At 45.5% G+C, this 27,356-nt stretch overlaps 1 protein-coding gene across 3 annotated transcripts in view; it reads left to right on the forward strand.

Annotated features, from left to right (window-relative positions):
- Positions 1 to 22,281, forward strand: part of KLHL3 (kelch like family member 3) — a 55,281-nt gene extending 33,000 nt beyond the window's left edge. For 2 of the 3 annotated variants that reach the window (XM_074915924.1, XM_074915925.1), the window contains 9 exons: positions 4,722 to 4,838; positions 5,893 to 6,042; positions 8,579 to 8,696; positions 9,447 to 9,644; positions 10,483 to 10,584; positions 13,295 to 13,423; positions 16,919 to 17,059; positions 17,269 to 17,412; positions 17,661 to 18,983. In XM_074915924.1, the coding sequence (XP_074772025.1) occupies positions 4,722 to 4,838; positions 5,893 to 6,042; positions 8,579 to 8,696; positions 9,447 to 9,644; positions 10,483 to 10,584; positions 13,295 to 13,423; positions 16,919 to 17,059; positions 17,269 to 17,412; positions 17,661 to 17,689 (1,128 nt within the window). In that variant the 3' untranslated portion in view covers positions 17,690 to 18,983. Of the gene's footprint in view, positions 1 to 4,721; positions 4,839 to 5,892; positions 6,043 to 8,578; positions 8,697 to 9,446; positions 9,645 to 10,482; positions 10,585 to 13,294; positions 13,424 to 16,918; positions 17,060 to 17,268; positions 17,413 to 17,660 lie in introns of all 3 variants that reach the window. The other variant, XM_074915923.1, reaches the window with a different exon arrangement.
- The last annotated feature ends 5,075 nt before the right edge of the window (positions 22,282 to 27,356 follow it).

A 27,356-nucleotide genomic window follows, 5' to 3' on the forward strand; every position in this document is an offset into this window, starting at 1 on the left:
ATGACCTTCACTTGGTTGTTCTTTGCAGGAAGTAATGATTCTCAGATCCCTATCACTTCCAAAAGCCCTGGGGGCCAGAACCAAATACCTTCCCTCTCTGGAAAACTAGGAACCTCCCATCTGCTGTTGTGTAAAGCTCTTGTTACCTGCTGTAAAACCTCAAAAAAAGGGTATATTTAATTAGGCCAGGGAAGAGTATTGGCTTCTGTTGCATGTTGGACAGAAAAACTAAAGGAGGCCCACAACCAAATGGAGGGAAGTAAACATTTTTCTTGGAATTCCATTTCTTGAATGGAAGAGGGGAGAAAAGGCACTGGTTGATGTTTTGTAGTTGAAATGTTCAGCACATCTTTAGTCTGTAGGTCTGGGAAGGAGGGTTGACCAGTCATTACAGTACTTGGTGAACACCAGGTCCGGCCCCTTTCTCTGGTGTGGGCTTTTTGCGTGACCCACAGCGGGTTTCTGGGGAGAGGTGTGTGCCTTGAGCCCTTCAGCTCTCCTCCAAACTGTTGCTATGGGGAGATGGACACTTGTGGGAGACTACAGAAGAGCTTGAGGGTTATGTGGCTCGTAACTTCAGGACCCTTGTTGAACACCTGCATTCTGGGGGGGTGAAGCTGGACCTGAGCGTGCTTGGTGCACCCCTGGTGTGTGCACCCCTCTGGGCTGCAGACAGGCGGGTGTTTGGGCCCACAGGGACTCTAAAGCTTGCCAGAAAACCTGCACCACGTGAGGTGTGAGTACAGCGATGCTTCGTATAGATCCTGAGCTAGCAAACTCGGAGGCTTCCTTTCCGCAGGCGTGGGGCTAGCGTGGCCATCTCGGCGGGGTCCTACGAGGTGCCACACAGGCAGGGCCAAAAAGGGAAAAAACGAATGGCCTGAACTCACAGCAGAATTGCTTTATGTGAGCCAAACAGCCTGCAAAGGGAAGTGCAAGTTTAGTAACCAATTTTTCCAGTCCTGTGCAGCATTGTTAAAAAGCTTTTATTGGCCTTGTGCCCAGAGAAATCAAAGTACTCCCCCCCCTCATCTGAGCTTTATACAATCAAAACCAGTATTTCTTTAGCTGATTGTAAAAGTTGAGAATGCAAGGCAGTGGAAGGAAACGTAAGCATAAGCTGCACGTTCAAAACAACAGATACAAATAACAGGAGAGAGAGGCAGGGAATGGGATTGGAACGTAAACATGAAATATGTGCTGGAGTCCAAGGAAGTGCTGAAAATTGGGGACAGACTCGTAGGCTGCTGTTGTGTTCACTTCGTGACAGGCAATCAGTTTTCCTGACCTTTATTCTTTCTATCTGCTAATGTATGAGATATATATTAGAAAAAAAAAAGTATATATATATATAAAAAAATACATATGTGTGTATATCTATGCAGACATACACACATGTATCTATGTGTATGCGTGTGCACATGTGATGGATAGCTGTTTATTTTTAAACAACAAGATTGTGTAAGTAGGCAAATACTTCAAACATTAGAGAGCTAAATTGTCAGAGCCAGATTTCACGAGAGGCTTTCTTGTTCCTGTTCTGACCGAGTCTCACACCTGTGCCACAGCCAGTGAGCCAGTGTTGCCATCTCTGGCTCAGTGGGAAATGTTATAGCTCAGTCCTGCCAGGGAAAGGGAGGGGAGTTTTGCCCTTACAATGCTTCAAGGCATGTGTGCCCAAAAGCTTATGTGTTCTCCCCTTCCTCTGCCACCCCTCCCAAATAATATCAATTGGCCTAATAAAATATATTTTTTTATCTCCACAAATTTTGGCGTACTTCTATCCATAGGCCGTCAGGACTACAAAAATTGTCTGCTACCACAGAAATGTGTTTCAGTTGTACAATGGTGACTTTTCCCTGTTATGCAAAGATTATCCTCCTTTCTCTCCCTTTCCCCCTTGCTGTTCCCAGACTCCGCAGTCGCACAGGCCCTTTCAGCCTACAGCGAATGTTTGTTTTGGGCCCTTCATGCTCTTTTTGTTATAGCTGAGTACTTTGAAGACAGTGTTATCAATGCTTTCTGTACATGACCTAATTAGCTCTTTAATTATAGAAGTGTGTGCAAGCAAGGAAAAACTCTAAAAAGTCATGTTTATTCATATTTATATATGATTTGTGAAATGGAGGGGCTTCCAGCCCTTGAGAAGGGGCTCCTGCCAACTCAGAACAGTGACGAAAGAAATTTTTTTAAGGGCTTGGGATTTTGATTTGAGGATTTTACACAGTCCAGTAATGGACTCATCGTCTCATACCACTAACATTCAGTAGAAACTGATGTGCAGTTTGGTCCTCACTCCTGAGAGTATCTAACAACTGGATTTTTGGCTGAGGAGACCGGGAAAACATCTGGTCTTGCTCTTTGCTTAGGTAGTGAGCAGAAGGGATATTCCAGGCTTTCACCCTTTTGCTCCATACAGTGGGAAATCTGCTCCTCCCAAGCTCAGGGCTGCTCTTAACAGCCAGGCAGGTGCCAGCTGCTAACTCAGCCTGTGCCTCTGCTCTAAATAAAGCTGTGTGGGTAACTGCTTCATTTCATCACACCCCGGTGACAGGTCATGCACGGCTGGAAAAACCTGGGGGTCTCCTGGGGGAGCAGCAGCAGCTGCTCGAGGTCTGTGGTGGGCACAGCCTGTGAAGGGAGGGCATGGCAATAGTGGAAACAGATGTGGCCTTTAAATAGACATATTGCTGTTATGGATTAAGATTTTTTTTTTTCCTCCTCCTCATAAAATTAGGAATCAACGCGAACAAAAGGTGCCAGAAAGTGATTTTTGAAAAAATTCTTGGTTTTTTTAGAGTAGGCACGGCAGGGTAGCCACGGTGTATGCCTAACTCAGGAGCAGTCTCCAGCACCAAGCAAGCAGTTTATTCCTTGTGCACATTTGCTTTACCTTCCTTTAAGACTTGTTAGCTGTCATCTTGGTCTGTACCTGAGTATGTCCCAGTGACATGTTCTGTAGCTCAGCATTTGTGCAGAAGAGGTTAATGAAAAGCATGTTTGGCTAAACATTTGCTTTATGCTCCTTCCACGCTCATTTGCAATTAAAAATCTCACAACAACCTAGTTTCCACTTTAAATGCCCTGTAGCCAAAGTGAAATTGTTTGTTTATTTAGATATTTTCATTTGAAAATAGTCAAAGGTTCTGCAGTGGTTATCTTCCTCTGGGTTTGCTGGGGTTTGATTACACGGCTCCCTGTTGCGTTGCTTAAATCCTCATTGCAGCATCCTGAATTCCAAACGGTTCAGCAGGAGCATTTGTTGACATGGGAAATAAGGCTGATGCTTTACTGCTTTTTTTTTTTTTTTAAAGTATATGGTTCTGCCTAAGAGGAAGAAACCCCTTTGCACTCTGCTTCTCCTTTGTGGGAGGACGTGTCTGCCGGTGCCTCCTGCAAAAATACATTTGCCAGAAACAATTGGGGACTGAGAGAGATGGTGGCCTCAGTTCTGGTTGATCTTGTCAAATTAGTGACCTTGGACCAAACAAAATGGTTTCTTGGGGAGGGATGAGAGGGATGGAAAGAAAGAAAAAAATATCTGTGCAAATTGGCCTGACCATTTGGTGACCCGAGGGGAGTTGAAACCAAGGACACTCGCCGAGTGTGCTGGGGCAAAGGGCCAGCGATGCTTTTCGGGGGAAGCACAGGACGGCTGGGGTCTGTGGGAGAGGGCTGTGCTCAGCCCCCCCGTGAGTAAATGGGTAGCGAGAGCACTTGGGGAATTTTGCCAGTAGATGTGAGTTAAGGGTCAGAATTTATTTCTGACTCTGTGGGGAAACTCCACTGCAATGATCCAGATCCTGCTGTGCAGCATCTGAGACTGCACCAGCCCCTCTCCTAGCCTTACTGGGTGTCTCAGGAAGCCTTTCCCACTCCCGGTGACATTTTTAAGCCTTTCTTCTGGGAGGAGTGAGGCTCACGGTTATATAAGCACATACATATTCATGCTGGAGCCCACATAGGACGCTTCTGCCCGCCTCTGTTCATTGCGCAGGGCTCTGCGTGGCTCCTGCTGCATGGGGTTATTTGTGAGGAGTTTGTCACAGAGTCAAAGTTTGCATGCTTATCTGAACTGGTTGGATCTGGAAGTAAAACTAGATTTCGGTTCAGACTCAAAGTCCAGTGTGTCCTTGTTTCCCAGCTGGAATATCCGAGTGCTTTTAGCAGTGAAATGCACACAGTGCAGAGGCTCCGCGGCTGCAGGCAAGGCTTTTCCTGTGCCTGGGGTGAACTCGTGCTGAAAACTAGTTGGTTTTTGGGGAGGGGGGAGAACTGGTGCAGTGATTAAATATGATGGTGAGAGTAGTGACTTACTGTGTGATGAGACTCCTTCAGGAGGGGAGATCTCTGTTACCAGGAGTAATCGCTGTGGCTGATTTCATGAATAATGTTCAGTGCAAATGTCAGCAGACTAATTAAGCTTCCTGGCTGCCTTCCAGTACTAATGTTCAAGAGCTATATGATTGTCCTGGAGACATGCTTAGCTTTGAGAGTGATACAGCACATCTAGATGTGAAGTTGCTTATTAATATGCATGGTCATCTCACCTCTTCACTACCATGGTGCTTGTGCTCTGTGCATAGTCATGACTTTTTCATCTGTTTGATAGAGATCTTGCACCTCCTTCCTTCAATATTTTAAAATCATAATGCTTCTGATTTTGGGTACGTGACTGTGCAAGCCAGTTTTCTGTGTTTAATTGTACTTTATCTGTGTAGGTCTTTGAAGCGGTTATTTCTTGGATAAATTATGAGAAGGAATCTCGTTTAGAGCACATGGCTAAACTGATGGAGCATGTTCGCCTACCCCTTTTGCCCAGAGATTATCTTGTACAGGTTAGTCTGCAAATAAGTAATTAATACTTGCACTTAAACTGCTGGTAGCTCCTTAATCAATGGCTTGGCTGTTTGTATCTGCAATGGGTAATTTGACATGTTGCTGAGTCTGTAAACGGAGGAATAAAAGGAAAAACTGGGTGGAATCTGATATTAATGAGTGTGTGGAAGCCTTCTGGCAAACATGACCTATGCTGAGAGCAGAGCTCCAGCCCCTCTTGGTGGAAGCATTTAGCAGTTAATATCTTTGGATTTTTCACCCAGAAAATACCCAGGTGGGGGTGTTACAAGTGTGTGCATTTTTTTTTTTTTTTCCCCTAACACACAGGTAAATTTAGCTTGGTGAAAACACACCATGCGTGATAATTTTGGCTTAAGATACGTTTTGCACATAGAGATGGGTCTGTGTGACTGGTAGGTGAGATGCTCTCTGGCTTAGAGATTGTTCTTCATGAGTTAATGCCTGGGATCTGGGCCTCGATAATGAGCTGAGAATCCCCAAAGAAGGGGTTGGCATATGGGCTCTTTGACTATGCTTTTATCATGTGTCTAAAAAAAATCACAGAATCATCTAGGTTGAAAAAGACCTTGAAGATCATCCAGTCCGACCACTGCAATACAGTTCAGTCAATACAGTTGAAATAAAATTGGTATTCACAAGATGAACCCATCATGTATTTTTTATCTCAACTCAATCTTCTGATCAAGTAAAAAATTTTGCCTCTCCTTAGAAAATTCTGACTCAAATAAAAGAAATTACTTATTTTGTACCCAGACTCCTGGTGAATTCTCCTCTGCTGAGTTAAGTGTCTGGCAGAGGGAGCACTGCTACTCCTGAGTGATACTGAAAAAAAGTGAGAAGTTTGAATGTTACTACTGCATGTGTTTCTTTGGGAAGAGCTGGAAGTCTGTGTTTTCCTTTTGTTTTTTTTTTAAACGTTGGTACTTTGGAAGAAAAATTCCAGGTTTCATGTTCTTTCCACAAAGCTCCTTGTGACCTGTGCCACCGAGTACTTCAGTTTAAATGATCTTTCATGTGTGTGCGTGTTCTCAGACAGTTGAAGAAGAAGCTTTAATCAAGAATAACAACACCTGTAAAGACTTCCTTATCGAGGCCATGAAATATCATTTGCTTCCTCTGGATCAAAGGCAACTGATAAAGAATCCCAGAACAAAGCCAAGGACTCCTGTTAGTCTGCCAAAGGTAAGCTGAGTTTGTCACTTCGTGTCACCTCATGTTATTACTGGTGGCATTTTCTGTCCTTTAAAGGAGTTTGTGGACTTGCCACATTAGCTCTCACTAACTTTATGATCACCCTTTGAAGTGTTTTACTCCCTCTTCTGGTACTGCCTGTGCCCTCCAAGGCTACATAATTAAGCTGGATAAACTTAGATAAACCCTTAGGAGAAGCAATATCTCTGCTCCCAGGGGCAAGGGTCTGCTCTTGAAACATTTTGTCAGCCACAGGTGCTTTTGTGAATGGCTGCTGCCCCTGGAGCTGCGGCTGGAGAATCGTGGACCCGTGGAGCAGCAGCAGGCAGCTGCCTGCCGTGCTCGGGGTCTTTCCTTTTCCTGGATCCCTAATCAGAAGCCAGGAAGGCGGGATGCTGCGGCACCCAGACCTGCGGGCAGGAAGTCTGAGGCAAATTTCAACAGACTCAAAGCAGCTACTGAGTAAATAACTCTTATTACTCCCCGCATTTATCCTGCAGGCGTGTGATGCTCTGGCCACCGCTTTATTAGAGAAGAAAAAAAATGACAACAGAAACTGTTTTCCCCGGAGATAAATGCAGTTTGGCTCTCTCACCAGCCTGTTGCTGAAGTTATTAACAAGCATTTCAGCGATTGTAAGACATCAAAACCACAGTGTATTATTTTTCTAAGCACAAATCATTGGGAGCTTGGTTTGTGGGATGGTGTATGAGATCTGTGCTATGAGGGACTGTTCAGATGTTTAGATAGAATATCCATGGAGAAATTGTGGTTCTGCAGAGTGTGCTGATGTGTTGTGTCCCTTCTGCCTGCGCTGAGATGAAGTTGGTAGGACATAGCTTTGGGGGTATCACGAAGGGCTGTTCAAGGACTAAAGTAGCGAAGGATAAAATGAGTGGTGAACCAGCGAGCTCAGAGGTGCTTGGCATCATCTATAGCATGACCTATGACTACAAACCCAAATCTTCTGCAGGTTTTTCCTCCCTTATTTTTAACTTTAAAGAAAGGGGAGAAGGTGATGATCTTCCAGCAATCCTGTTACTGAGAAACTTTCATCTAGTCTGTTGGTCCCACTGATAACGGATTTCTGTCTGCTGTGAAAGCTTTTAATTCTGTAATCATGTGAAGCTCTGCAGCTTTCCATGGAAGACTGTCAAACAGCTAGTAGTCAGGCTGCTAGTTTAGACTCAATTTGCTTTCCAATGTCACGTTCTCATTTTTTGTAGATCAAACAGCCCACTATTTTCATACCCTTCAGGTTCCTTAAATTGCTGTCTGGCTCTGTACATTCAAAGCAACTGTGATTGGAGTTGAGCTCATTACCCGAGTGACCTTGAGTGACGATCTGATCCTCTCAGCTACTCACAGCTGCCTTGTAGAGGCAAAAACCAGTTTCTCATCTACTCTTTGACTATATTTGAAGTCCCGTTACCTTGCTTCTATCTCCTTGGCCTTGTAAAAAATCAGATTGCCTTAGGTAGTGTTTGCTCCTTCTGATTTGCTGCGATAAGGGGAGCAAATCCCCCTCTTGATAGCAGTGGAGGTTCGAAGGAAACGTGTTCAGAACAAAGTGCAGGCCAAGCTGTTTGTAGTTGCAGGTGGGTTGGGTGCTGCCTGTGCACGTATTGGTTTGCAGTGCCCAGCTGGGGCTCAGCAGTGATGGGCAGCCCTTGAGTGCTGAGCTGCAGGCTCCTGGGACCAGTGGCCCTGGGCAAGGCAGCAAGTCCGTGGGGAGTTTGTCTTCTGGTGGCAGACAGAGCAGATTTGGGAAGTACCACACCACACACCGTCTAGGACTTCTCACTTTTCCACCAGCCTCCACTGCTTGCTATTGCTGGGAATGGAGCCTGGGGCTGGACGGACCTTTAGCCTGACCCAGCAGAGCTGTTCTTGGACTCCTGAGATTGCCCCTGATCACCTTTATGTAGATCTTCCCTCCTGTAAGGAATTTAGGGTTTAATCACTGGATTTGCATCAAGACACATTGCAGCCAAAAGCCTTAATGAAGCTGACAAATCACTTCCTTCAGCAGCCCAGCACCCTGGGTTTTAATAGTCTTGGTGATTTCCCCGAGTGTCATATTCCCCGCAGGTGGCAACACAGCTGTCAGGTTTTATTTGCTAAGTGCCATTGATTATTTTTAGCACCACCATGGAGATAATGACTAAACAGTGGGCTGGCTGTGGAAATTACGCTGGGATCTTCTTCACTTAAAAATACTTCTGCAGTGAGTCTTGCGTATGCCATGGTGCCAAGCGGTTTTGTGTTTCATGGGAAAATAGGGCAGGTTGCCCACCTTGGAAATGATGAGGAAGGGTTCATGGGGCTGCCATATTTAGCATGCATTAAATTGGAGATAACTTTTCCACCTTGGAATACAACTGACTGAAATAAGTGTCTCTGCAAAGGCTTTTACAGCATAGTTTTGGTAGCTACTCTTGACCAGGTTGTGGTGATGGTTTCTTTGCAGAGAGCAGCTGCCCGGGCTGGTGTCTGAGGTTTTCTAGCTCTTGTCTTCCCTCTCCAGGTGATGATTGTGGTGGGTGGGCAAGCGCCCAAAGCCATTCGCAGTGTGGAGTGCTATGATTTTGAGGAGGAGCGGTGGGATCAGGTTGCTGAGCTTCCCTCCCGGAGATGCAGAGCAGGTAACGGGAACTTTCGCTGCAACCTTCTGTGTTCTCCTAGTGCAGCTCTTCAATGCTGGGTGGATGTCCTCGGTCATCGCCCACGCCTCAGCCTTCCTCTGTGCCCCCGGCCTCAAGCAGCTCTTTCTTTTTACCATTCCTTCCTTTACTTTCTCTACAGACATGCATTGTTCTCATTCAGGTGGACACCCTGCTCTCTAGAGGGGTGTTCCTGCCTGTCTACCCTCCATAGCCACTGTCTCTCCTTCATCATCTCTCTCTCTGGCTGCTCCTCCATCAGTGTTTCCCTTCCTTCTCCCATCCCACTGGCCTGGCAGCCCACAGGGATCCAATTTTCCTTGCTGGCTTCCTAGTGAAAAATCAAAGGAGCTGAGTCAGTCCCTCTCAGTGCTGAGGCGTGGGTGATAACGAGCAGATCAGTAAGTTGGGAATGTTCCTCTGAAGACATCTGACAGGGCTGTGAATGTAGATCACCATTTGGTGTTCTCTCTGGCTCGGAAAATTACTCATTCAGGTGTGAAATCCATCTGTGCCTTATGTTGTCGTGTATTTATGTGCCTTTCACCTTCCATACGACACGTATGTTTTATCATACTTGCCTCTAATGCTCTTAACCTGCAGAAAATGCCAGAGACTTGCCCACGTTCTGCTCTTCCCTGCTGTCTTATATACCCTGGCAGACGTCTGATGATACTCACTTCCCAAACTGTTTGTAAAACCTCCGTAAAATCTCTCTCCTCTTTTTATCAGGTGTGGTATTTATGGCTGGCAATGTTTATGCTGTCGGGGGCTTTAACGGATCTTTGAGGGTACGGACGGTTGATGTGTACGATGGTGTGAAGGACCAGTGGACATCCATAGCCAGCATGCAGGAAAGACGAAGCACTTTAGGCGCAGCTGTGCTCAATGATCTCCTGTACGCAGTGGGCGGCTTTGATGGCAGCACTGGTAGGTGACTGAGCAAAAACCAGGCAGTGCCTGACCCGAAAAAAAGTTTTCAGAGACCCCTGCAAATCCTGCAGAGCTTTAGTGAAAATCCCTGCGCCCTTCCTCTGTGATATTGTAGAGAAAGAGCCAGAGCTTGGGTTTACTGCGTGTTGTAACTAACTACGTGCGTGTTCTGACCAACCAGTAATTGCAGAGAATCTCACTCTATTTTTTTTCTTTAGTGATACAGTTCTTTCAGTCTCATTCTCTGTATGAATATGCTTTTTCTGGACTGAAAAGGGATTTTTTTTTTTCTTGTTTTAGTTAAATTTTTCATAGCAACATGAATAAAATGCCAGCAAGGCATCTTATGGGGTATGTGAGTCTGGGATTTATCTTGGCATAACTGCATGTTTAGATTCACAGCTCTGCCTCTGCTGTAGAGCTTTGCCACTTGGTTAAGTCCTAAACTAAGTATTTCAGGTGGTGGTGGGTACAATGCAGGAGGGTCTGGGGGAGATTTTAAACCTTTGGATGGATATTTTGTAATACTTGAAAGGATGTGGGACTTTTGGGCTTGGAATCAGGACTCTGCTCCACCTTGGTGTTCCCGGCACATCAGAGGGGCAGTAGTCCCAGGGCAGGGGCCATGGGGTAACAATTTTTCCATCTGCTGAAGTGGTGGCGTTGACACGCTGGTCCCAGCCTGAAAGGCATGGGACTAGGAAATTGGGTTGCAGGAGTGTGGGGGGAATTACGGGCTTGGGAGGAGGTGGAAGGCAGATGAAAGTGCAACACCAATCTTTTTTTCTTCTCTTTTTTTTTAATTAGAAAACCTGTGTATCCCCTTTTTAACTAGGTCTGGCATCAGTTGAGGCCTATAGCTATAAAACCAATGAGTGGTTTTTTGTGGCTCCCATGAACACAAGAAGAAGCAGTGTTGGAGTCGGAGTTGTGGAGGGTAAGAAAATCGGCAGCTATTTCCATCAAACAAATGGTACTGTGTCAAACAGAAGCCTGAATGGTTAAGTGCAATAGTTGGGGACTGTAGGAACTGTTCTCTTGACTGGTTGGTAAAGATTTATTTTATATGATGTAATTGCTGCAGCTTTTTCCATTCTTCTCTTTATCTTAGTGAAAAATCATATGTAGCTTTCCAAGAGCCTCAGACCCGTATCAGACCAGCCCATGCCTCCTGCCTGTGAATGCCATTAGGTGTGTGCAGGCTTCTTGGAATCCTTATTCTTCCTGGGCTGCTCCTGGCCAGTGAAAACACATGGTATTGTGCAGTGGATGCTGTTGCTATCAGCAGACACTGCGTGGATGCAGTACCCATCACAGAAAATCTGCTCAGAGAGAGAAACAGGAGCACAGTTCATCCCACAGCCCCAAGCTGGTGGTTTGGCAGGAATACTAAAACCTATGTTTATTGACATCAGCCTTACTGGCATGCACAGCATGCTTTGCTCTGGTTCGTAAATGAGCGAGGACTGGTGAGAGCAAACGCTGGTGCTGCGGCAGCTCGGGAGCGAGGTGGGTGCAGAGGGTGCTCGGAGGGATCGTGGCAGTGCTTGGCACCGATGTGTCGGCCCCGAACTTGAGTGAGCTGGAACTGAGCAGCTTGGTTTGGATCCAGGGGAAAGAGCAGTTTAAGTAGGAAACTTTTTTTTTCCTTGAGCAAAATCAATTCTGAAGCAAGTGAAAGGTTTTATTTGAGCTCGTCTTCAGCGTGGCGTAGCAGTTTGCAATTAGTACAGTGTGGAGCAGCTGCTGGCACAAGCCTTGTTATAAACTGCTCTTTAAAGTGGTTTGGTTTGACCTGTTTGAATGGGAAATAACATGAAATGTGTTTAGGTGTTTGAAATGTGTTTGTGTGAGAAGAGGGAGGGAGATAAAGTCAGAATAAATAGCAGTGGTTGTGCTAAATTTGCATATTTGTTTAAGCAGCGTCTCCCCCAAAACTGGCCCATGCTTGTGAAGCACTGGGTTGCTGATAGTCATTGGGATTTGCTAAAGTGATTTGAATGCAATCATTTGAATGCAGAATAAATCTTAGGTATGTACCTGAGATGCATTTCTATGGGTAGGTTTTCTACCAGAGACATACGAAATCCTTTTCCTTTGCTTTGTTTGAAAGTGCAAGTAAGCGTTGCACGTGTTGGAGCCCATGATAAAAAACACGAGGGCATGTGATGGGGAAGAAGAGCTGATCGTATTAGTGTAGGGAACAAGCTGCAGCCTGCAGTTAATCCACAGTGTTCATCTGAACATGATAAAGATAGATCTGATGTCTGTGGGTACTGAAAATATCTAATAATTGTTGCTAGCCAGGGAACTTTATCTTGTCTTGCTTGGTCTGGCACTCTTGCCTTGATTCACTGACTAACGTGTGGGTTGAACCAACAGCACAAATAAGAGTTTGAAATGTTTATAGAGACAGGAAGATGCAGAAGGAGCTCGATTGTAAACCTGATCCTTGTAGACCTCTCCTCATGATCACAGCCTGAGGAGGCCATGAGTGGAGCCGAGGGAGAAGGAAAAGAGCTGGCCTGTTCTTGGAGCCTTGCAAATGTCAAGGAGACAGGAGGATGCAAAAGTGTAAGACTGGAGATGATAACTGCTGGTGGGACTCTCATGTGCATACAAAGAATTGCATAGTATCACCAGGCTCTGCTGTTATGGATTGAAAATTGGTCTTATTCATGGGTTTTGCACAAGAATTTAGGTTAGAATTTTCCTGCATATTTGTTGAACTTTAATGTTTGTTTGTTGTAGTATCTAAGAGGCCTGATCTTGAACCAGAATGTCTTTGTACTAGGTGCTGTACTAAAGAAGCCCAAAGAAACCCTCTCTGCCCAGAGAGATTGCTGCCTAAATGCAAAACAAGCTGATAGATGATACAGGGAGACAAGGAGAGAGTATCAGTCAGGCCTGTGAACTGAGGACATGGTGGAGCATCAGCCTTGTTTCGTGTAGGGTGTAGTCTTGTGACATCTGACTGTGCTTCCCTGGTCTCACTAGGTGTATGTTAGACTTGCATTGAGTTGAGGTAGGGAGGGACAGACATCCCATGTTCTGAGGGTCTCCCGTGGAGTCTCTTCTGTGTTGTGATCACTTGGCATGAGTGAACAGGCTGGCCTCAGCTGTGCTAGCAGCATTGCTTGGTTTTGGTTTGGCCCAGGTTGTTCAGAATCTGGTCTAGGTTTCCATGCAGGTATTATATTAACACAACAGGCTATTGCATATTTATTGCTCAAGTGATATTGTAATTAATGTACAGTATCGACCTCTGACAGCACACCTTGCCTTCTGGCACCTGAACAGGAGGAAATGCTCGATCAGCAGAACACACTTTGATGTTACCTCTTCTCCTGGGCCAACAAGTAATTTGGAAAACCCTCTGGGCTTTTGGCTTCTAATTAAGCTGTTGTGTCGTGTTGTTTCCGTGTCTTAGTTGACAGCTTTAACAGCTTTAAAAACAGTCCCGCCTGTCTGCGAGTCTACTTCAGACCCTTTTGTTAGGATTTTCCCCCCCGACATTCCAGCGGGTTTAGGCACATCTCCCAGGGCCTTCCTCAGCCAAAATCCATCCTCACCTGGGGCTGTCGGGCGTGACGGTAACATAAATCAGTCGTAGCTGTAATGCCGATGCCAATGTGTGTCTCTTCCAGGTAAGCTCTATGCCGTGGGGGGTTACGATGGAGCGTCCCGTCAGTGCCTTAGTACCGTCGAGCAGTATAACCCAGCCACGAACGAATGGACCTACGTAGCCGACATGAGCACTCGGCGCAGCGGTGCAGGTACTGCCCCCGAGATGTGTTCTTCAGAGCTGGTGGTCACTGGATTCTCCTCTGCTCGTGGCAGGGAAGGAAAAGCGTGTTTTGGCATTGCTGGGCTGGCAAGCACAACTTGTTATTTCCCCCCGCTTTCCCATGAGGGGAAGAACCATAATTGCTTGGAAGCTCTTAGCAGCTCTCCTGACTTGGTTAAAATCTGCCAAACTGAAATTAATTTCTGGATTAATGAAATAATGTTCAGTGTTTCTAAGTAGCCTCGCTAACAGACGCATCTCTCTTGTAAGCAGAGTTATCTTTCTAAATCGCCAGCTGTAGGCTCAGGCGGGCACCGGAAAGCCAAGCTGCACCTCCTCTCCTATCATTTGGGGGTTGTCAGATGGATTTTCCTTTTGGGTCTTTTCTTCAAGCATCCAGTGGGTGATTTGCAGCACAAAGCACATCTGCACTGGGTGATGCGCAGGACCAAGTCAAGGAAACAAAATTCATCTCAGATTGCCCCAGCTAAGCTAGTTTTTTTAGTGTATCTTTTGCTGACAGGAGTTGGTGATCTGGAGGATTAGAGGAAAGGACATGTTAAAAAGGGATTATATTCTAGTCTTGATGGTGTCTAGCTTATGATGTGATGTTAGGCCCTGTGGGCACTTGTCTTCTCTGGGGCTGTTCCTCTCTAAAAGAGATAAAAGTTCTTATCCATTCCATTTAAAATCATCTTCAGATGAAAGGGGATGTGTCAGCGCTGGTCCCACTGCTCAGTGTGTGCAGTGGGTCCTCCCTGATGTCCAGCTGTGCAGTTCTCACTGCGCAGTAGCCCAAGTGGCAGTTACCCAGAGCTAGCCAAGCCTGGAGGCTGCCCTTTGCGTGGGGCTGAAATGACCCTGCAGGTTAAGCTGTGCTGGGAATTTCTTCTGAGCTGGGTGGTTGAGAGGCTGCTCTCTCCATGCCTTCTTTCTTTCCTCACTCTAATACCTTTTCCATAACTCCAGGTGAGGTAAATATGATCACACACTGTTGGTTTGAAATCAGTTGAAGAGGTTTTTAGCATCTGCTTGATGCTTTTAAATCTAGCCCAGTGCAACCTTGTAGGAGAACAGAACGTTCTCCTATAACAGTATCTCGTCTTGTTGACAGCATGTTGAAACACCCCAAAACAATTTGTGCCCGTAGAGATGGATTTTAGTGAGTTTTCTTTGTCTGAAACAGAGTGCTGCTTTGCAAGTAGGTCTCCACCCGGCAAGTCCAGTTTTGGGAATGAATGCTCTTACTTGCCTGCCAAATACCCTTGCAATTTACTGTTCCCAACCTGAAAGCTGATCTCCTCCAGTTCTGGTTGTCCCCCAGCTGCCCCTCCAGCAGCCCCCGGGGAGGGGACAGCCCCGTGCCGCTCATCACCAGTGGCGCTGCAGCACGACCTATGGATCTGTCAGCTCCGAAAGTGACTCGGTGCTCAGAGCTGCCGGCATTGCCGTCCTGCTGCTGACATCTAGTGGCGGTGAGGAGGGGTGTCCCCAAGTCCCCGGGGGACCCCAGTCCAGGCAGTGGGGCTGGGTGGATGTGTGGGTGCTGCCCGCATTTGTGGGACCAGCTGGGGGTTCCCTTTCCCCTCCTGGCAGGGATGTCCTGTCCGTGTGGGCCCTGTCTGTCTCATCGCAGGGAGAGGCAGTTGTAGGTGGAAAAGCCTTAGAGTGTTTCCTACTTTGTTGCCTTCCCACTTAAATTAGTTTTACTGATTAAATTATTTCTTAACATTTTTTGCTAACGGCTGGATATAGTTAAATGCTAAGGTGCTGCAAAGCCAGGCTGCTGGGCTCAGATGCAGCAGGCTTTCCTCACCAGTTGAGTGAATTCCCATTCCCCGGGCAACTGGGAGGCACCCTGTACAGCTCTGGGGCCAGGATGTACACTGGGATGTGTTCAGCTCTTCCAAAGTGGTGCATATTGGAGTACCTCACCCAGACTGGCCCAGTAAGGTGGATATTTATGACAGTTAGAGATTATTTACCAGCGTTTGCCAGAGATGAACCATGAATCCCAATGTCATGTTGGGATTTCAGCACCTCTTGGGATGAGAGACGGCTGGTCAAAGCCAAACCCAGCCAGTAGCAAGTTAAGAAAACCTGGAGGAGAGAGAGGTGACGGTGGTAGATGTGCAGCAGCATCCCCCAGACAGTGATGTGTCTGCCAGAGCTTTAATTCATCTGTTGGTCTCAGGTGCTGGCTGGTTGTTGGGTGAGGGAAGTACAATAACGTGCAGATGGTTTCTCTGCCCACCTCATGTTGGCGTCCTGTGAGTGGAGCACAGTGGCTGCTGTGGTCTGTGCTCCTGCAGACCGTGGCAAGGCTCGGAGCAGTGTGACACATCGTGTTTTGGGGATGTGACACACCACTGGGAGATGTTCCTGTGGCACAGGAGCTGCCGAGCCGGGTGGCGCCTGCTCTCTGAGAGCTCACCATCACAGCGCTGCTCCTGTGCTCTCCTTCCCCTCTGCTGCACGTGGCAAACAGGAAAGATCTTTGCACAGGGGCAAACTTGAAAACCTGTCAGGTTTACACTGGTAGAGCCCCTCTCCTCCCTGCACACACCTTTCTGGCTCTGGGCCTTTCCCTCAGTCGTCAGCACGAGTCCATCTTCAGGGCACAGGGGCCATCCTGCTGGTTAATGCCTGTGGTTGAAATGATGCAATTAGGATCTGTGTTTCTGTTTTACTAACATCCCACCTTGTTAATTTTAATAGAGGCCTTTGAACTTAACAAAGGTATGTTGCTGAAACTTTTAACTCTCATGGATTGGTGAACATTTAAATTAATTAATTTACTTAGTATTAGGCAGAAGCACCCTTCAGATCCCAGAGATTGAGCCAGGGGCCTGCAAAAGTGGCTGGGAAGGTGGCACTGGAGGCACTGGAGGCACCTTATCTGTGCCAAGGGCTGCTGCCATGTTTGGGGGCAGGAGTTGGGGGGAGAGGAACTCAGCAACAGCCTCAGGAACCGGAGCCCGTAAGTTGTTGAGAAGAGGAAGAGTGTCCAAGGGATGAAGTCATGGGCACAAAGGCAGCAAGAAAATCAAAAATAAAGCTCTTTGAATGGAATCAGGCTAAAAGCAAAGGACCCCATGGCTGAAAAGATCAGGCAGATGGAAACAAGGTGGGGTAGGATGCAGCAGTGAGGGAGACAAAGGGAAGAGAAAACAAATCAGTCCAAAGAGATTGAATAAAGGCAGATGAATGTTGTAGGACTAGACTGTTGATCTCCGACAAACATCTACCTGAGAAGGGGCACAGCCCTGTAGGATAGGACGTCAGCCAGGTGTTACTGCACAGGCCTGCTCTACTGCCATGTGATGGTTGGGTGGAGAGTTGACCATGTCCCAGGTGGTCTTGAGGCATGTGGCCCCTGTTTTGGAAATGCCTTGGAGAGGCCGAGGCAGTACCCAGCAGAAGACCCAGGGACATGCAACCCTTTCCCCTGTATGTTTGGCTAACGCTGGGCTCTGTTTGGCAGGGGTTGGTGTTCTCAGCGGGCTGCTGTACGCTACTGGGGGGCACGACGGTCCCTTAGTGAGGAAGAGTGTGGAAGTCTATGATCCAGGAACAAACACCTGGAAACAAGTAGCAGACATGAACATGTGTAGAAGAAATGCAGGTAACCACAAGAAACCTTTTTATGGTGTTTGGTTGCAGTTGTCTGTGTAGTTTTTAAGTAATGTGCTAGTGATGTCAGCCATCAGTATTGTAAGAAAGTGATAAAAATGGAAGATGAGGTTTCTGCTTGGGAACGAACCAGAATGTGGCAGGCGATGCGTCGTGGGGGATGAGTTAGCCCGTCTCTAACCATCTGTGCTCTGCTTTGAGGTGTGTGTGCGGTGAATGGTCTCCTCTACGTGGTGGGAGGAGATGATGGCTCCTGCAATTTGGCTTCGGTGGAATACTACAACCCCATCACAGACAAGTGGATGTTACTACCGACCAGCATGAGCACGGGGAGAAGTTACGCAGGTAAACAGTGGGAGAGCTGGCAGCAGCTGGGGTCATTCATAAACGTGAGGGCTCTGCCTCCTGAAGCTTTAATCTTACTTTTTTGTATGTTTTATGTTGCTTTCAGTAGAAGAAACAGTCACAGAAATAGTAGACAGCTCTCTCTCTGCTAGCCTGTTGCTGGACTTGGGCTTTGCAGGATGATCTTAGTCACATCTCAGCCCAGGAGCTGCTCCTGTGCTAACTGTGTCTGTCCATTCTTACCACAGGTGTGGCTGTGATTCACAAACCGTTGTGACACACGATCAAGCCAGCGCGAGGAGCAGAAGTGCAGTGGATCCAGCTAGGTGGTGTTGGGAAGCTGACTGACCTCCGACTTGACCCATCTCATCGCTGTTAACGTCTTAGCATGACAAGTGATACGTCACAAACATCATCTGCTCTGCGGTGGATTGCATAGCAAAGCGAAAATCCCTCCGGGGACATGTTCCGTGCTAGACGCGAGGTGTTGCTTGTTATCTGTGGTGCAATCAACTGTTCTTCTCAATGGCTTGTGTCCCGAGATAAACACTGTGCTTGAACTGCAGGCACTGAATTTCTTGTGTGAAACAAAACTGCTACGTTTGGGCCTGTGAGTAAAAACAAACCCTTCTGGATTTCTTCACTACTGATGCTCGGTGCGCATTATCGGTTGAACTATTTACTCACTGTGCCTGGAGGGTGGACTTTACTACTGGCAGTAAAAACTTGTGAGTACCAACTGAGAAAAGCAGTCAGCAGAAATGGACTGGAACAGGGTGCTCTGGCTTGAGTGTGACGCTGTCTCAGTCATACGTTTGTACATGCCACTGGACTGCTGTATGTATCCCTGAAATGCTTGTTGTATGGCGGAAATAAATACCATGTGATTTTTTTTTTCTACTTGCCATGAATGCTGTTTGCTGTACGTGATGGGACCTGCTGGGCAGTGCCTTCCCTGGGGCTGAAGTCTCAGCACCTGACCCACGCAGAACTTCGCAACCCCACAAGACGTGTGCTGCACCGATGGGGTTTATTGCTCCTGTGAAACAAACGTTGCTTGAACAGAAAGTATTCCCAGCCCGTGCGTTTCAGCTGTGCTGAAAGCCCCAGTTCTAGCTCTGTCCAGCGTCTCAATGCCATTTCATAATAGTGTGTTTAGATGTTAAAAGAAATACCTTATGGTGCCATTAATGTAGAGACATTACATACAGTGAGAATCCTCTGTCACCCAAGCAGTGATTAATGAGCAAGGTAAAATACTTGCAGTGTTTTAATGCTTCCAGAGCATGGAGATTAGCTAATCATTGTCACTGTAATTGCTATTTTAATTTTGCCTGTACTGAAGGTGTTCCTCTATTAGTATGAAGAATTCATAAGATTATTCAAAACAGACAAATCTAGATCCAGCTGTAATGTAGCTGTCTTGCTTACATCCCAAATTCTTAACACTTTCTGTTTAAGATGATGTTTGACCTTAAAATACCTTTTTGTGTCCTTGTGAGCTCTGGAATGTTTCTGCATACAGGGCTGGACTCCCAAAAAAACTCCCCAGCTAAAGAGAACTAATGAAGACAAATATTTTATCTCTTTTTTTTTTTTTTTTTATTATTGTTTTTTTTTTTTTTTCCCTCTGTAGATCAGCTGAGGCTTTTTGTAGTGGGCAGGTGGCCTGCAGGACAGAATCTGCCTGTGTTACTATCGAGCTCCAACACTTACTGCTGTTCTGCTGGCTTCTTTTCCATAGGTCTCCTGTCAAAAAGACTCCATGTGACCTTCTACAGTAGAAAAGAAAGATACTTAAAAATTTATTTCAGAGAGATCTAAGGCTACATCACACCTTGTGCAGCTTTTGTAGAGGAGTAGGCTACTTCTGTAAATAAGTAGATAAATGTTGGAGCTGATGTGGTCTGTTTAAGATGGGTGCCTGTTCACTGGGGGGGAAGCAGCACCTACCTTTGCTGTGTGCCTCCCACAGAGAGGGCTGACCTTCATGGGCAACATGAAGTAGCACCCACTCCTCTTTGGACATTCTTGTTTTGAGAAAAGCAAACTGTCCAAAGACATGGCAGTACTGTTTTTGAAGCCTACCCTTCCACCATATGTCAGCTCGGAAGTCTTGAAAAGAATAAAAAATATTAGTCTTTTTATAATACCCTTTAAACCCTTTGCTTTGATTTCTACAATCTGCAGTGAAACGTGCCAAAATAGTGGTATGACATGCTGCTCTTTTCCAAGGTGTTGCTTACTGTAAAAGCTATTGAGGAATGTATCCACGTCTGCAGCTGCCTTCAGATCAGAGTCCTGAGATGCATCTTCAGAGTGACAGAAACAAGATGATGCCTTGGGTTGCACTGACTCAAATTCACTGCCCTGAAAGCAAATGCCAAAAGGTGTTTTCCTTTTATGCAGCCGGTGGGAACAGAGGATAAAATGGGACAGGCACAGCATTTTGGTCAGAGTTGGCATCTCTGGTTAGACTGAGATGGGTGGGCAAGCATTTGGGCCCTTGTTAGGCCTGGTATAGACACAGGGAACGTAAAGCTAAAGAGCTACTCTATAGCCCAGTAGTTGGGAGCGGTTACCAGCTAACCCCACACTCATGGCATCACTGGAGCAATGGCAAATATTACCTGGAGACTGAGTTTTTGTGGGGCTGGAGATAAAAATCTAGTAATTAGTGCTAGAGAGATGCAAGTTTGAAATTCGCCGTGTTTGTCAGATGTGAAAGGTTGGATATACTTGAAGGTTGGAGAATTTTTCCCCTGCTATGCGTCTTTTTATAAAGCTTCCTTGCTTATAAGGAAAACAGTTTTTGGTGTTTTTCTGCTATTGTAAAATGGCATTTCTGCTGGCCTAGGCCTGCAGCTTGCTGGACAGGGCTAGGACTCGCAGCCCTTGCCAGGGATAAGCCATGCTGTTCCTGGCTGCAGCCAGTTCTCAATGGCAAATGACACATTTCTTTCTTTCCTTCTCAAACGTTGCAGTGTTATGCAAGTCAAGTGACCTCGTTTTCCAGCTATGCAATATGAATAACAGTAACACGTGATGAACCAGCTGTATCCCCCCCCTCCTTGAAACGCTTTTTTTGAATTTGTCCATCTTTGGCGTGTGGTTTCGTGTTTGTATTGTTAATTCTGAGCGCCTGAGCCAGATCCTTTAAAGATTGCCTTTTTCTAGGACTGAAAACGTAGCATTAGCGCTAACAAATTTTACTGTAAATATTTTTATAAGACAATTTTAAATTTTTTGGATTGCTTTTTATGGTCGTCAATGACACTTCTGTTAAATTCTGAATCTAATTCTTACACTCCAGTGCAGGTTTTGCTGGCCGTGATGCAGGTGTGAATCTGTGTTTTCTGCACATGAAATTACATGTTGTAACTAAGATCTGGAATAGCTCGTATGTTGATTCCAACCTATTAGAAGGACAGCACTGGGCTCAACATTATGAGATAAATTAAAATTCATTACCTCAGTCACCAGTACGCTCTTAGATTATTAGTTATTTTACAACGGTTTCAAACTCTGATTTAATTTTCTTGTGCCATGTGTTTGCTTCCTAGTCAGCTTGGTGGACAAGCTGTCTCTCAGCAGTTTCATTCCTCTGCTCCTGCATGAGCACGGTGCTGCTTGAAGGAGGAGGATGCCATGCGCACAACAGCGTGCACGTGCAACCCCCCCGGGCTGCCAGAACCACTGAAATTACTGCAGGAGGTTTTGTAAAAGCTTTACAAACCCAACTCAGGCTATTCCCTCACCGTGGCCCTTTGTAAATAGGAAGGTTTTCCTCAGCTCTCCCCTGTTGTTGGTTCTTTTTGGGGGTCCCCCATGTGCTGATCCCCTGTGGGATTCTGGCCGTGGGTTTCCCAAAGGCGACTTGAGCATCCCTGGGGTTGTGCACCCACAAAAGCCAACGGCATCTCCTGTGGGTACACAGGCTGCTGGGCTGGCCAAACAGGCAGGCATATGTAAAGCAGGATAAATTTGCCTCAAGCAATCTGTTGTTTAAACAAGTTTGAATCAAGTCCATCTTTTCCATTTGTGCCTAATAGATAAATTGGGGGTGATTAAAACCAATTTTCCATTCATTCAGTTTATCCAAATACTTTTTTTGTACAGATGTATACAGCACTGTAATTACCATAAATATATTTGGCAGCATTTGCATGACACCACCATGAAAGCTTTAATACTGTTCTCTCGTTTGCAGTGTTTGGAGACCAAAATCCTTAATAGCCAGCGATGTGCGATGCTTATTCATCAAGCTAACAGGATGGTTCAACTGATAAATGCAGCTCGTTTTTAACCTTTGGGATTCATTACTAGTAAAATGTAGTATCAAAGCAGTTGCCCCTTGGCTTAACATCATGCCCACAAATCACATTCACAGGAGCATGATTTGTTGCTCAAAGCTACCGTGTTTGGGAGTGCATTAGACATTGTAGGCTGGAAATACGTTAATTCACTTTTTTTCTCTGCCCTTATCTTTGTTTATGGGTTTATAAATTATTTTCATCTACAGTGACAATAAATAAATATCAAGAATATTAATTTGTAAATTTTATGTATAAACACCACCCCCTTAAAAGTAATGGCCAATTGTGAAATAATTTACCTGGGTGTGAAATTCTTTGTTTTTGTAAAACAGACTTTGTTGGTTCAGTAGCTGACAGTATACCGTAATGAGTTGGTTGACTGTTTAAGCTCATTTTTTAAATTGAAGATTTTTTGCATGAATGTGAAGGACCAAGGACTTTGCAAAGTAGTTCTCTTGTCCAGTGCGACGAACGACTCAAGAAACATATATATTTATATTATAAAAGAAAATCATGTTGTAGTTCCCCATCCGTTAATTTGAATAAAAACTGGACTAATGAAACTCTTCTGGGTCTGTTTTGATTTTGTTGGCTTCTAACAGCAAGGAACAATCTCATCGCTCCATGTGGCTTTTTTCTCCCCTCTTTAATTACAGCAAATCCTGTGTCCTTTGGAGTGGGGCAGTGGTACTCACGCATGCTGATGCTGAGAGGTCCAACTGCTGGAGGAGATGCTGCCCTGGCACCTGGCTCTGAAGCTTTCCTGGGGTTTGTGCTGCTCCTTTTCCAAGGGAAGTTTAAGGCTTTTTTTGGCTGCTGGGGTGCAGGAGAAGAGCGTTTCTCTTGGGGGTGGGAAAACCCGTGCTTAGGGGCATTGATGGCAGAAGTCAGAGAATTTTATTGAATGCGATTGGGAAGAGAGAAAACACAAAAGGCAGAATTTACCCCCCCGGGCTCAATATTTCTTAGTAACACCATGAAGTAACACATTTCCTACACCACTGGAAAGAGCAACACATTTAACAAGTAGCATTTTGTCTTCTGCTTACGATACACCTCACCTCTCTAGTTTTCCAGAAATGCTCCTCGTGCCTTGTCTGTTACCAGCAATGTATGATGGCAAATTTACCATGTGAGATCCTGAAATTTAACTATCTGATGAACAGGTAAATGACATGTTGTGGGTTGCTCTATGTAGCTGGGGGACTTGGCAACGATTCCTTATTGTATTTCAAAATTACTTGTCTCCCGCACAGTTGGCCCCTTTTTATTCATGTTTAAACTAATAAATCTATGAAGCTGCAGCTAAAGAAAATCCTTTGCAATACTGGAAGAAATCTCACCACCTTCATTTTGCTGCCTGAATTTTTTTTTTATTATTATTGTTGCATCCTACATTTTAATCTTTTGGCATGTGTTGCACCCCAGATTTCACCCTTGGCAGGGCAAGAACCACAGAGTAGTAGCTCCCACCTTGCCTCATCCACCTCAGAAGGGCAAGTACTTTTGCAGTGAGGAAAGGAAATACAGGGAAAGCTCACCCAACAGGGTTGTACAGCAGAGCAGCTCTGATCCTTGACTGAATTGGGCATCTCCCCACACTGCTGTCCTGTGTGAGATCAGCCTGTTCAGGGCCTGCCCTGTCTCTGCCAGCACACCACACAGCTCTCTGGCGTGCAGGGGGGCGGTTTCCAGGGAGTATCACCGGCGTTGTGATGATGAGACTTTTCCTGCGGGAAGGCAGTTGCTCTGTTCCCCCATAAATGCTCTCTAACAAGCTGATCACCTGCACTTCCCCTCACAGGTGATGCTCCCTCCTGTTGTTCTCCTGCAGACTCTCCTGCACCCATGTGTTTCTCAGGCTGGGTACCCCAGCCTGGATTGCTGATGCCAAGCTCAGAAAAACAGCTCCCCTTTTTATTGCTGGGTAGCAGGCATTTTGAAATAACCCAGGATGAGATATGCCTCTTCTGCAACAGCCATACTGTATAATTTGGTACATGAGTCATGTGGAAACAGAATCAGAGCTAGGGCAGAAAACAACCTCAGCTGTGGAAATTGCAAACATCTGACGATAAACCTATTTAACTGTAGGCCCAAATGAATAAATATGGCCAAAGAGGGATTCCCTGCATCCCCGTGCTCTGAATTGCAGTGGGGGTTTTGCATAGGACCTCCTTTTTCCAAGCAGTGGTCTGGCCTGAAGATGGGGCATGGATGTGATGGCTTCAGAAGGCAAAATTGCTTCTCTCCTGGCTGGTGGCTTGTTCTTTGGCTGTGCTGAGGGTGCTGTGTGATGGCAAAGAATAATAGCGATTTCAAAAAATGAAATTTTTTGGATACTTCTGTAAAAAAGTAGCCTGTAGGAGGCACAGGACCCCTACGGAAACATTTCCACAAACCACACAGTGGTTCCTGGAGCATCCTGCAGTTGCTCAGTGATTAATGATACTGCTTCATATAATGTTATTCTGCACTGTAAACAACCACAAAATCACTTAACTACTTAGTGACACGAAATATTCTAAGAAATTTTCCAAAGTGATTAATGTTAATGTTCTTGTTCAGCAAATTGAATGAGATTTAATTGGCACAGCTGCTGACACTCAATGCATTTGATTTGGCCCCAATTTACAAACTATATGATCACGAGTCTTCTCCTTCTCTTTCTTTCTTTGTGAACCTCCACAGCTTCTGCTAAGCATATTGCTCAGTAAATTACAAGTCTTAAAATGTTACGGTCTCTTTTTTTCAATCAGTAAAACTTCTAAAGTGGCCCTTTAAAAGATGTACAATGCCTGTCCTAAAGATTCTGTGCTGCTTCTCTAAAGCATAAGAGATTTAAGTGGTTTTTTTTTAATGTCCTTCTCATACTTCTATACATTAGACTCTTCCTACAACGTTATCTCACCCAATGGTGAGTTTGTCCCACTGGACAAATGCTGAAGTACCACTTTAAATCATGTGCTTCAAGTCAGAATTGTGTTGGAACAGAAATGAACCCTAAGACTTTATTTGATATTTATTCAGGATTTTTAAGCACAAGCCATTTCTCCTGATGAGTCCCAGATGCCAGACCTGTGCAGGCAACATCAAAAAAACTGCCCTTGCTCATAGGACATTTTAAATTGCATTCCAGCTGGGTATATATGCTGTCTGCTTCTTTCCTGTTTTAACCTGGGAAGGGGCATCTCTTTCTGCCCTGCACTTTGTTCCACAAAGCTCAGCTTTCCTGAATCTACCTAAAGAAATTACTAGGCTCTGCTTTTCTGCCAGAGGAGCAAGGGAAAGTCACGCAGATCTGGGACACAAACAGAAAGTTTTGTTTTACTTTATGCTCTACTCACAACCGAATCTCTTCCTGGTGCCTCATTCCACCTCCCTGCAGCTTTCCTACCTGGCACATTTTGCCTACTCTGTGTATTGTAAACACCACACAGCTCCCATGCAAACAGCATGAAGCTTCCAGCCTTGCAGGGCTCCTGTACTTGCAAAGTCACCTTGGTGACATGTCGGGGGAGCTCAGCCAGCCGCCCTTCCAGCTGGAGCTACAGGCACCTGAGCCAAATTAGAGCTCAGGTTTTAATGACTGGGAAATGTTGCATACAGCTCCTCCTCCTAGGCTGGAACCCTTGCCAGGTTACTCTGGGTTTTGGGTTTGTTTTTTTCCATGACAGAATTTTCTCTTATGGAAACTACAGTATTTATAGAGCTACAGTCTTCAGACAGCTCTAATTTAATTGAGAATTGGATAATACCTCATACCAGTGTAAAGAAAGTTTCATGAACTATCCATTTGCATGTTATCAGTTTAGTTTTAAATGCAATAATATATATGAAGTATGTAATCACTTCTGCTTTAATACATTGCTGCAGCATCCCAGGACACGCATCATGTGCCAGAGCACTGGAGCTTTGTCCCAGTGCCCAGAAATCCCTGAGGCAGCTGCACAGACCTGAAGTGATAACACATCTCGGTGGAAAAAATGCTGTAGATAAGTTGCAGCTAATTTGTGGACTAATGGAAAACAGCCCGGGACACTTAATTTGTGATTACCTGGGAAGGTGAACATGATGAAATCATCCCAGGATGTTAGATTTTATCTAAATTGACCTTCCAAGATCAGACCAGGTTTGAAGGTTTACTTGGCTGGAGGGTCTTTTGCTAAATGAGTTGCTAAGTTTTTAGGACCTCTCTCTACCACCCGATGTGATCTTAGGAAACCAGTTGCTGGCTGTGACTCCCAGAACTGCTTCTCCCTTTATCCTCTAGTCTGACCACATCCTGCTAAAACACCTGGCAGCATCCTATGAGATAGTTGGTTTGTGACTCACAGGCTTTGTTTTCTCCTCCACGATTCTTAAACCCCACCTTTAGCTCAGGCTTGGCAAAGAACAAAGGCTACAGGCCATGCCTTGGTCTGTATCTGCCCTGGTGCACCATGGTCTGAGCTTAACCCAACAGATGAAGCAAAAGGAGGTTTGAAAGGTTTGTGGTTTACGAGAGCCTGGGGTGGGAATGGACTTGTGGACTGTCTGTCCCAAAGAAGTAGTACATTTCAAAAATCAATCTGGTTACTAGTTACAGATGTTCTTAGGAGCTATGTCTTGAAGGTGAAACTTGCTGCTTTTTCAAAAGAATGAGATACAGAAAATAGTTCAGCTTATCTAACAAACTAAACTGTTATTTTTACATTCTTAGTTAAATCCAACGTTTAGTCATACAGAGGTGGACACATATCCCAAGAGCAAAAGATCTCATTGTCACTGTGATACGAGTCGTTCAGCATGACGTGAGGAGAGCATTGGTAGCGTACCTGTTAAAATGGCTATAACTGGTCCTGGTGGCTATTGGGAACAAGCAGCGACTGGTTTGCTTAGTCATGGAGCTACCTTAAAAAAAGGGGGAAACCAGGTGGAATCAATTACTTAAATCAGGAACACCTGCTTGATGACTTAGACCTTAATTGTGATAATTGGTTCAAGCTGCAGGTGTTGGCTCCTTCACTTCCATGAATCTCTCCACTCTTGCCCTGGCTGCTTTGCACAGGGGAAGTTGAATCACTTTTCTGGATTTTTTTTTTTTTCTGCTTTTTTTATGGCAAGCAATGCCGTACGCTCCCCTTCAGTCCCAGCCAACTTGTCCCACCAGGTGAAGACAGGAGAGTAGTTTCTGTGAAAACTGCTGCAGGGGAAGTGATGGAAACTGGTGCTGACTGTGAAGGGGATGCATTGGAGCCAATTCCAGGGGATGTTGTACAGCCCGCAGCCAGAGGAGAGGGCATGTTAAGTGACGACAAAGCCGTGGGGGAAATGGTAAGTACAAAAGGAATGGAAACTCTTAGCACTGCATGTTGCACCAGTGGCTTGTTGCTTGGCTGGAGGTGAATGCCTGCTCCTCTTGCTGCAAATGAGCCTAGTGTCAGGGGTGAGAATGGTATTTGTGCAAGGTCACAGTGAAGTCTTTACATTTTCTCTGTTGTGCCTTTTCTCTACGTCCCTAATAACTTATGTTGGAAGAAGAAAAAGCGCAGGGATCTCTCCCTGAAGCGTAGAGGCTGTTTTCCTCCGAGGAGATGATGCCTTGTGGATACAGCATTGCAGACTTTCTCTTGGCTTAACCTGTCC

This window comes from Athene noctua, chromosome 12, assembly GCF_965140245.1.
Source record: "Athene noctua chromosome 12, bAthNoc1.hap1.1, whole genome shotgun sequence".
Lineage (NCBI taxonomy): Eukaryota > Metazoa > Chordata > Aves > Strigiformes > Strigidae > Athene > Athene noctua.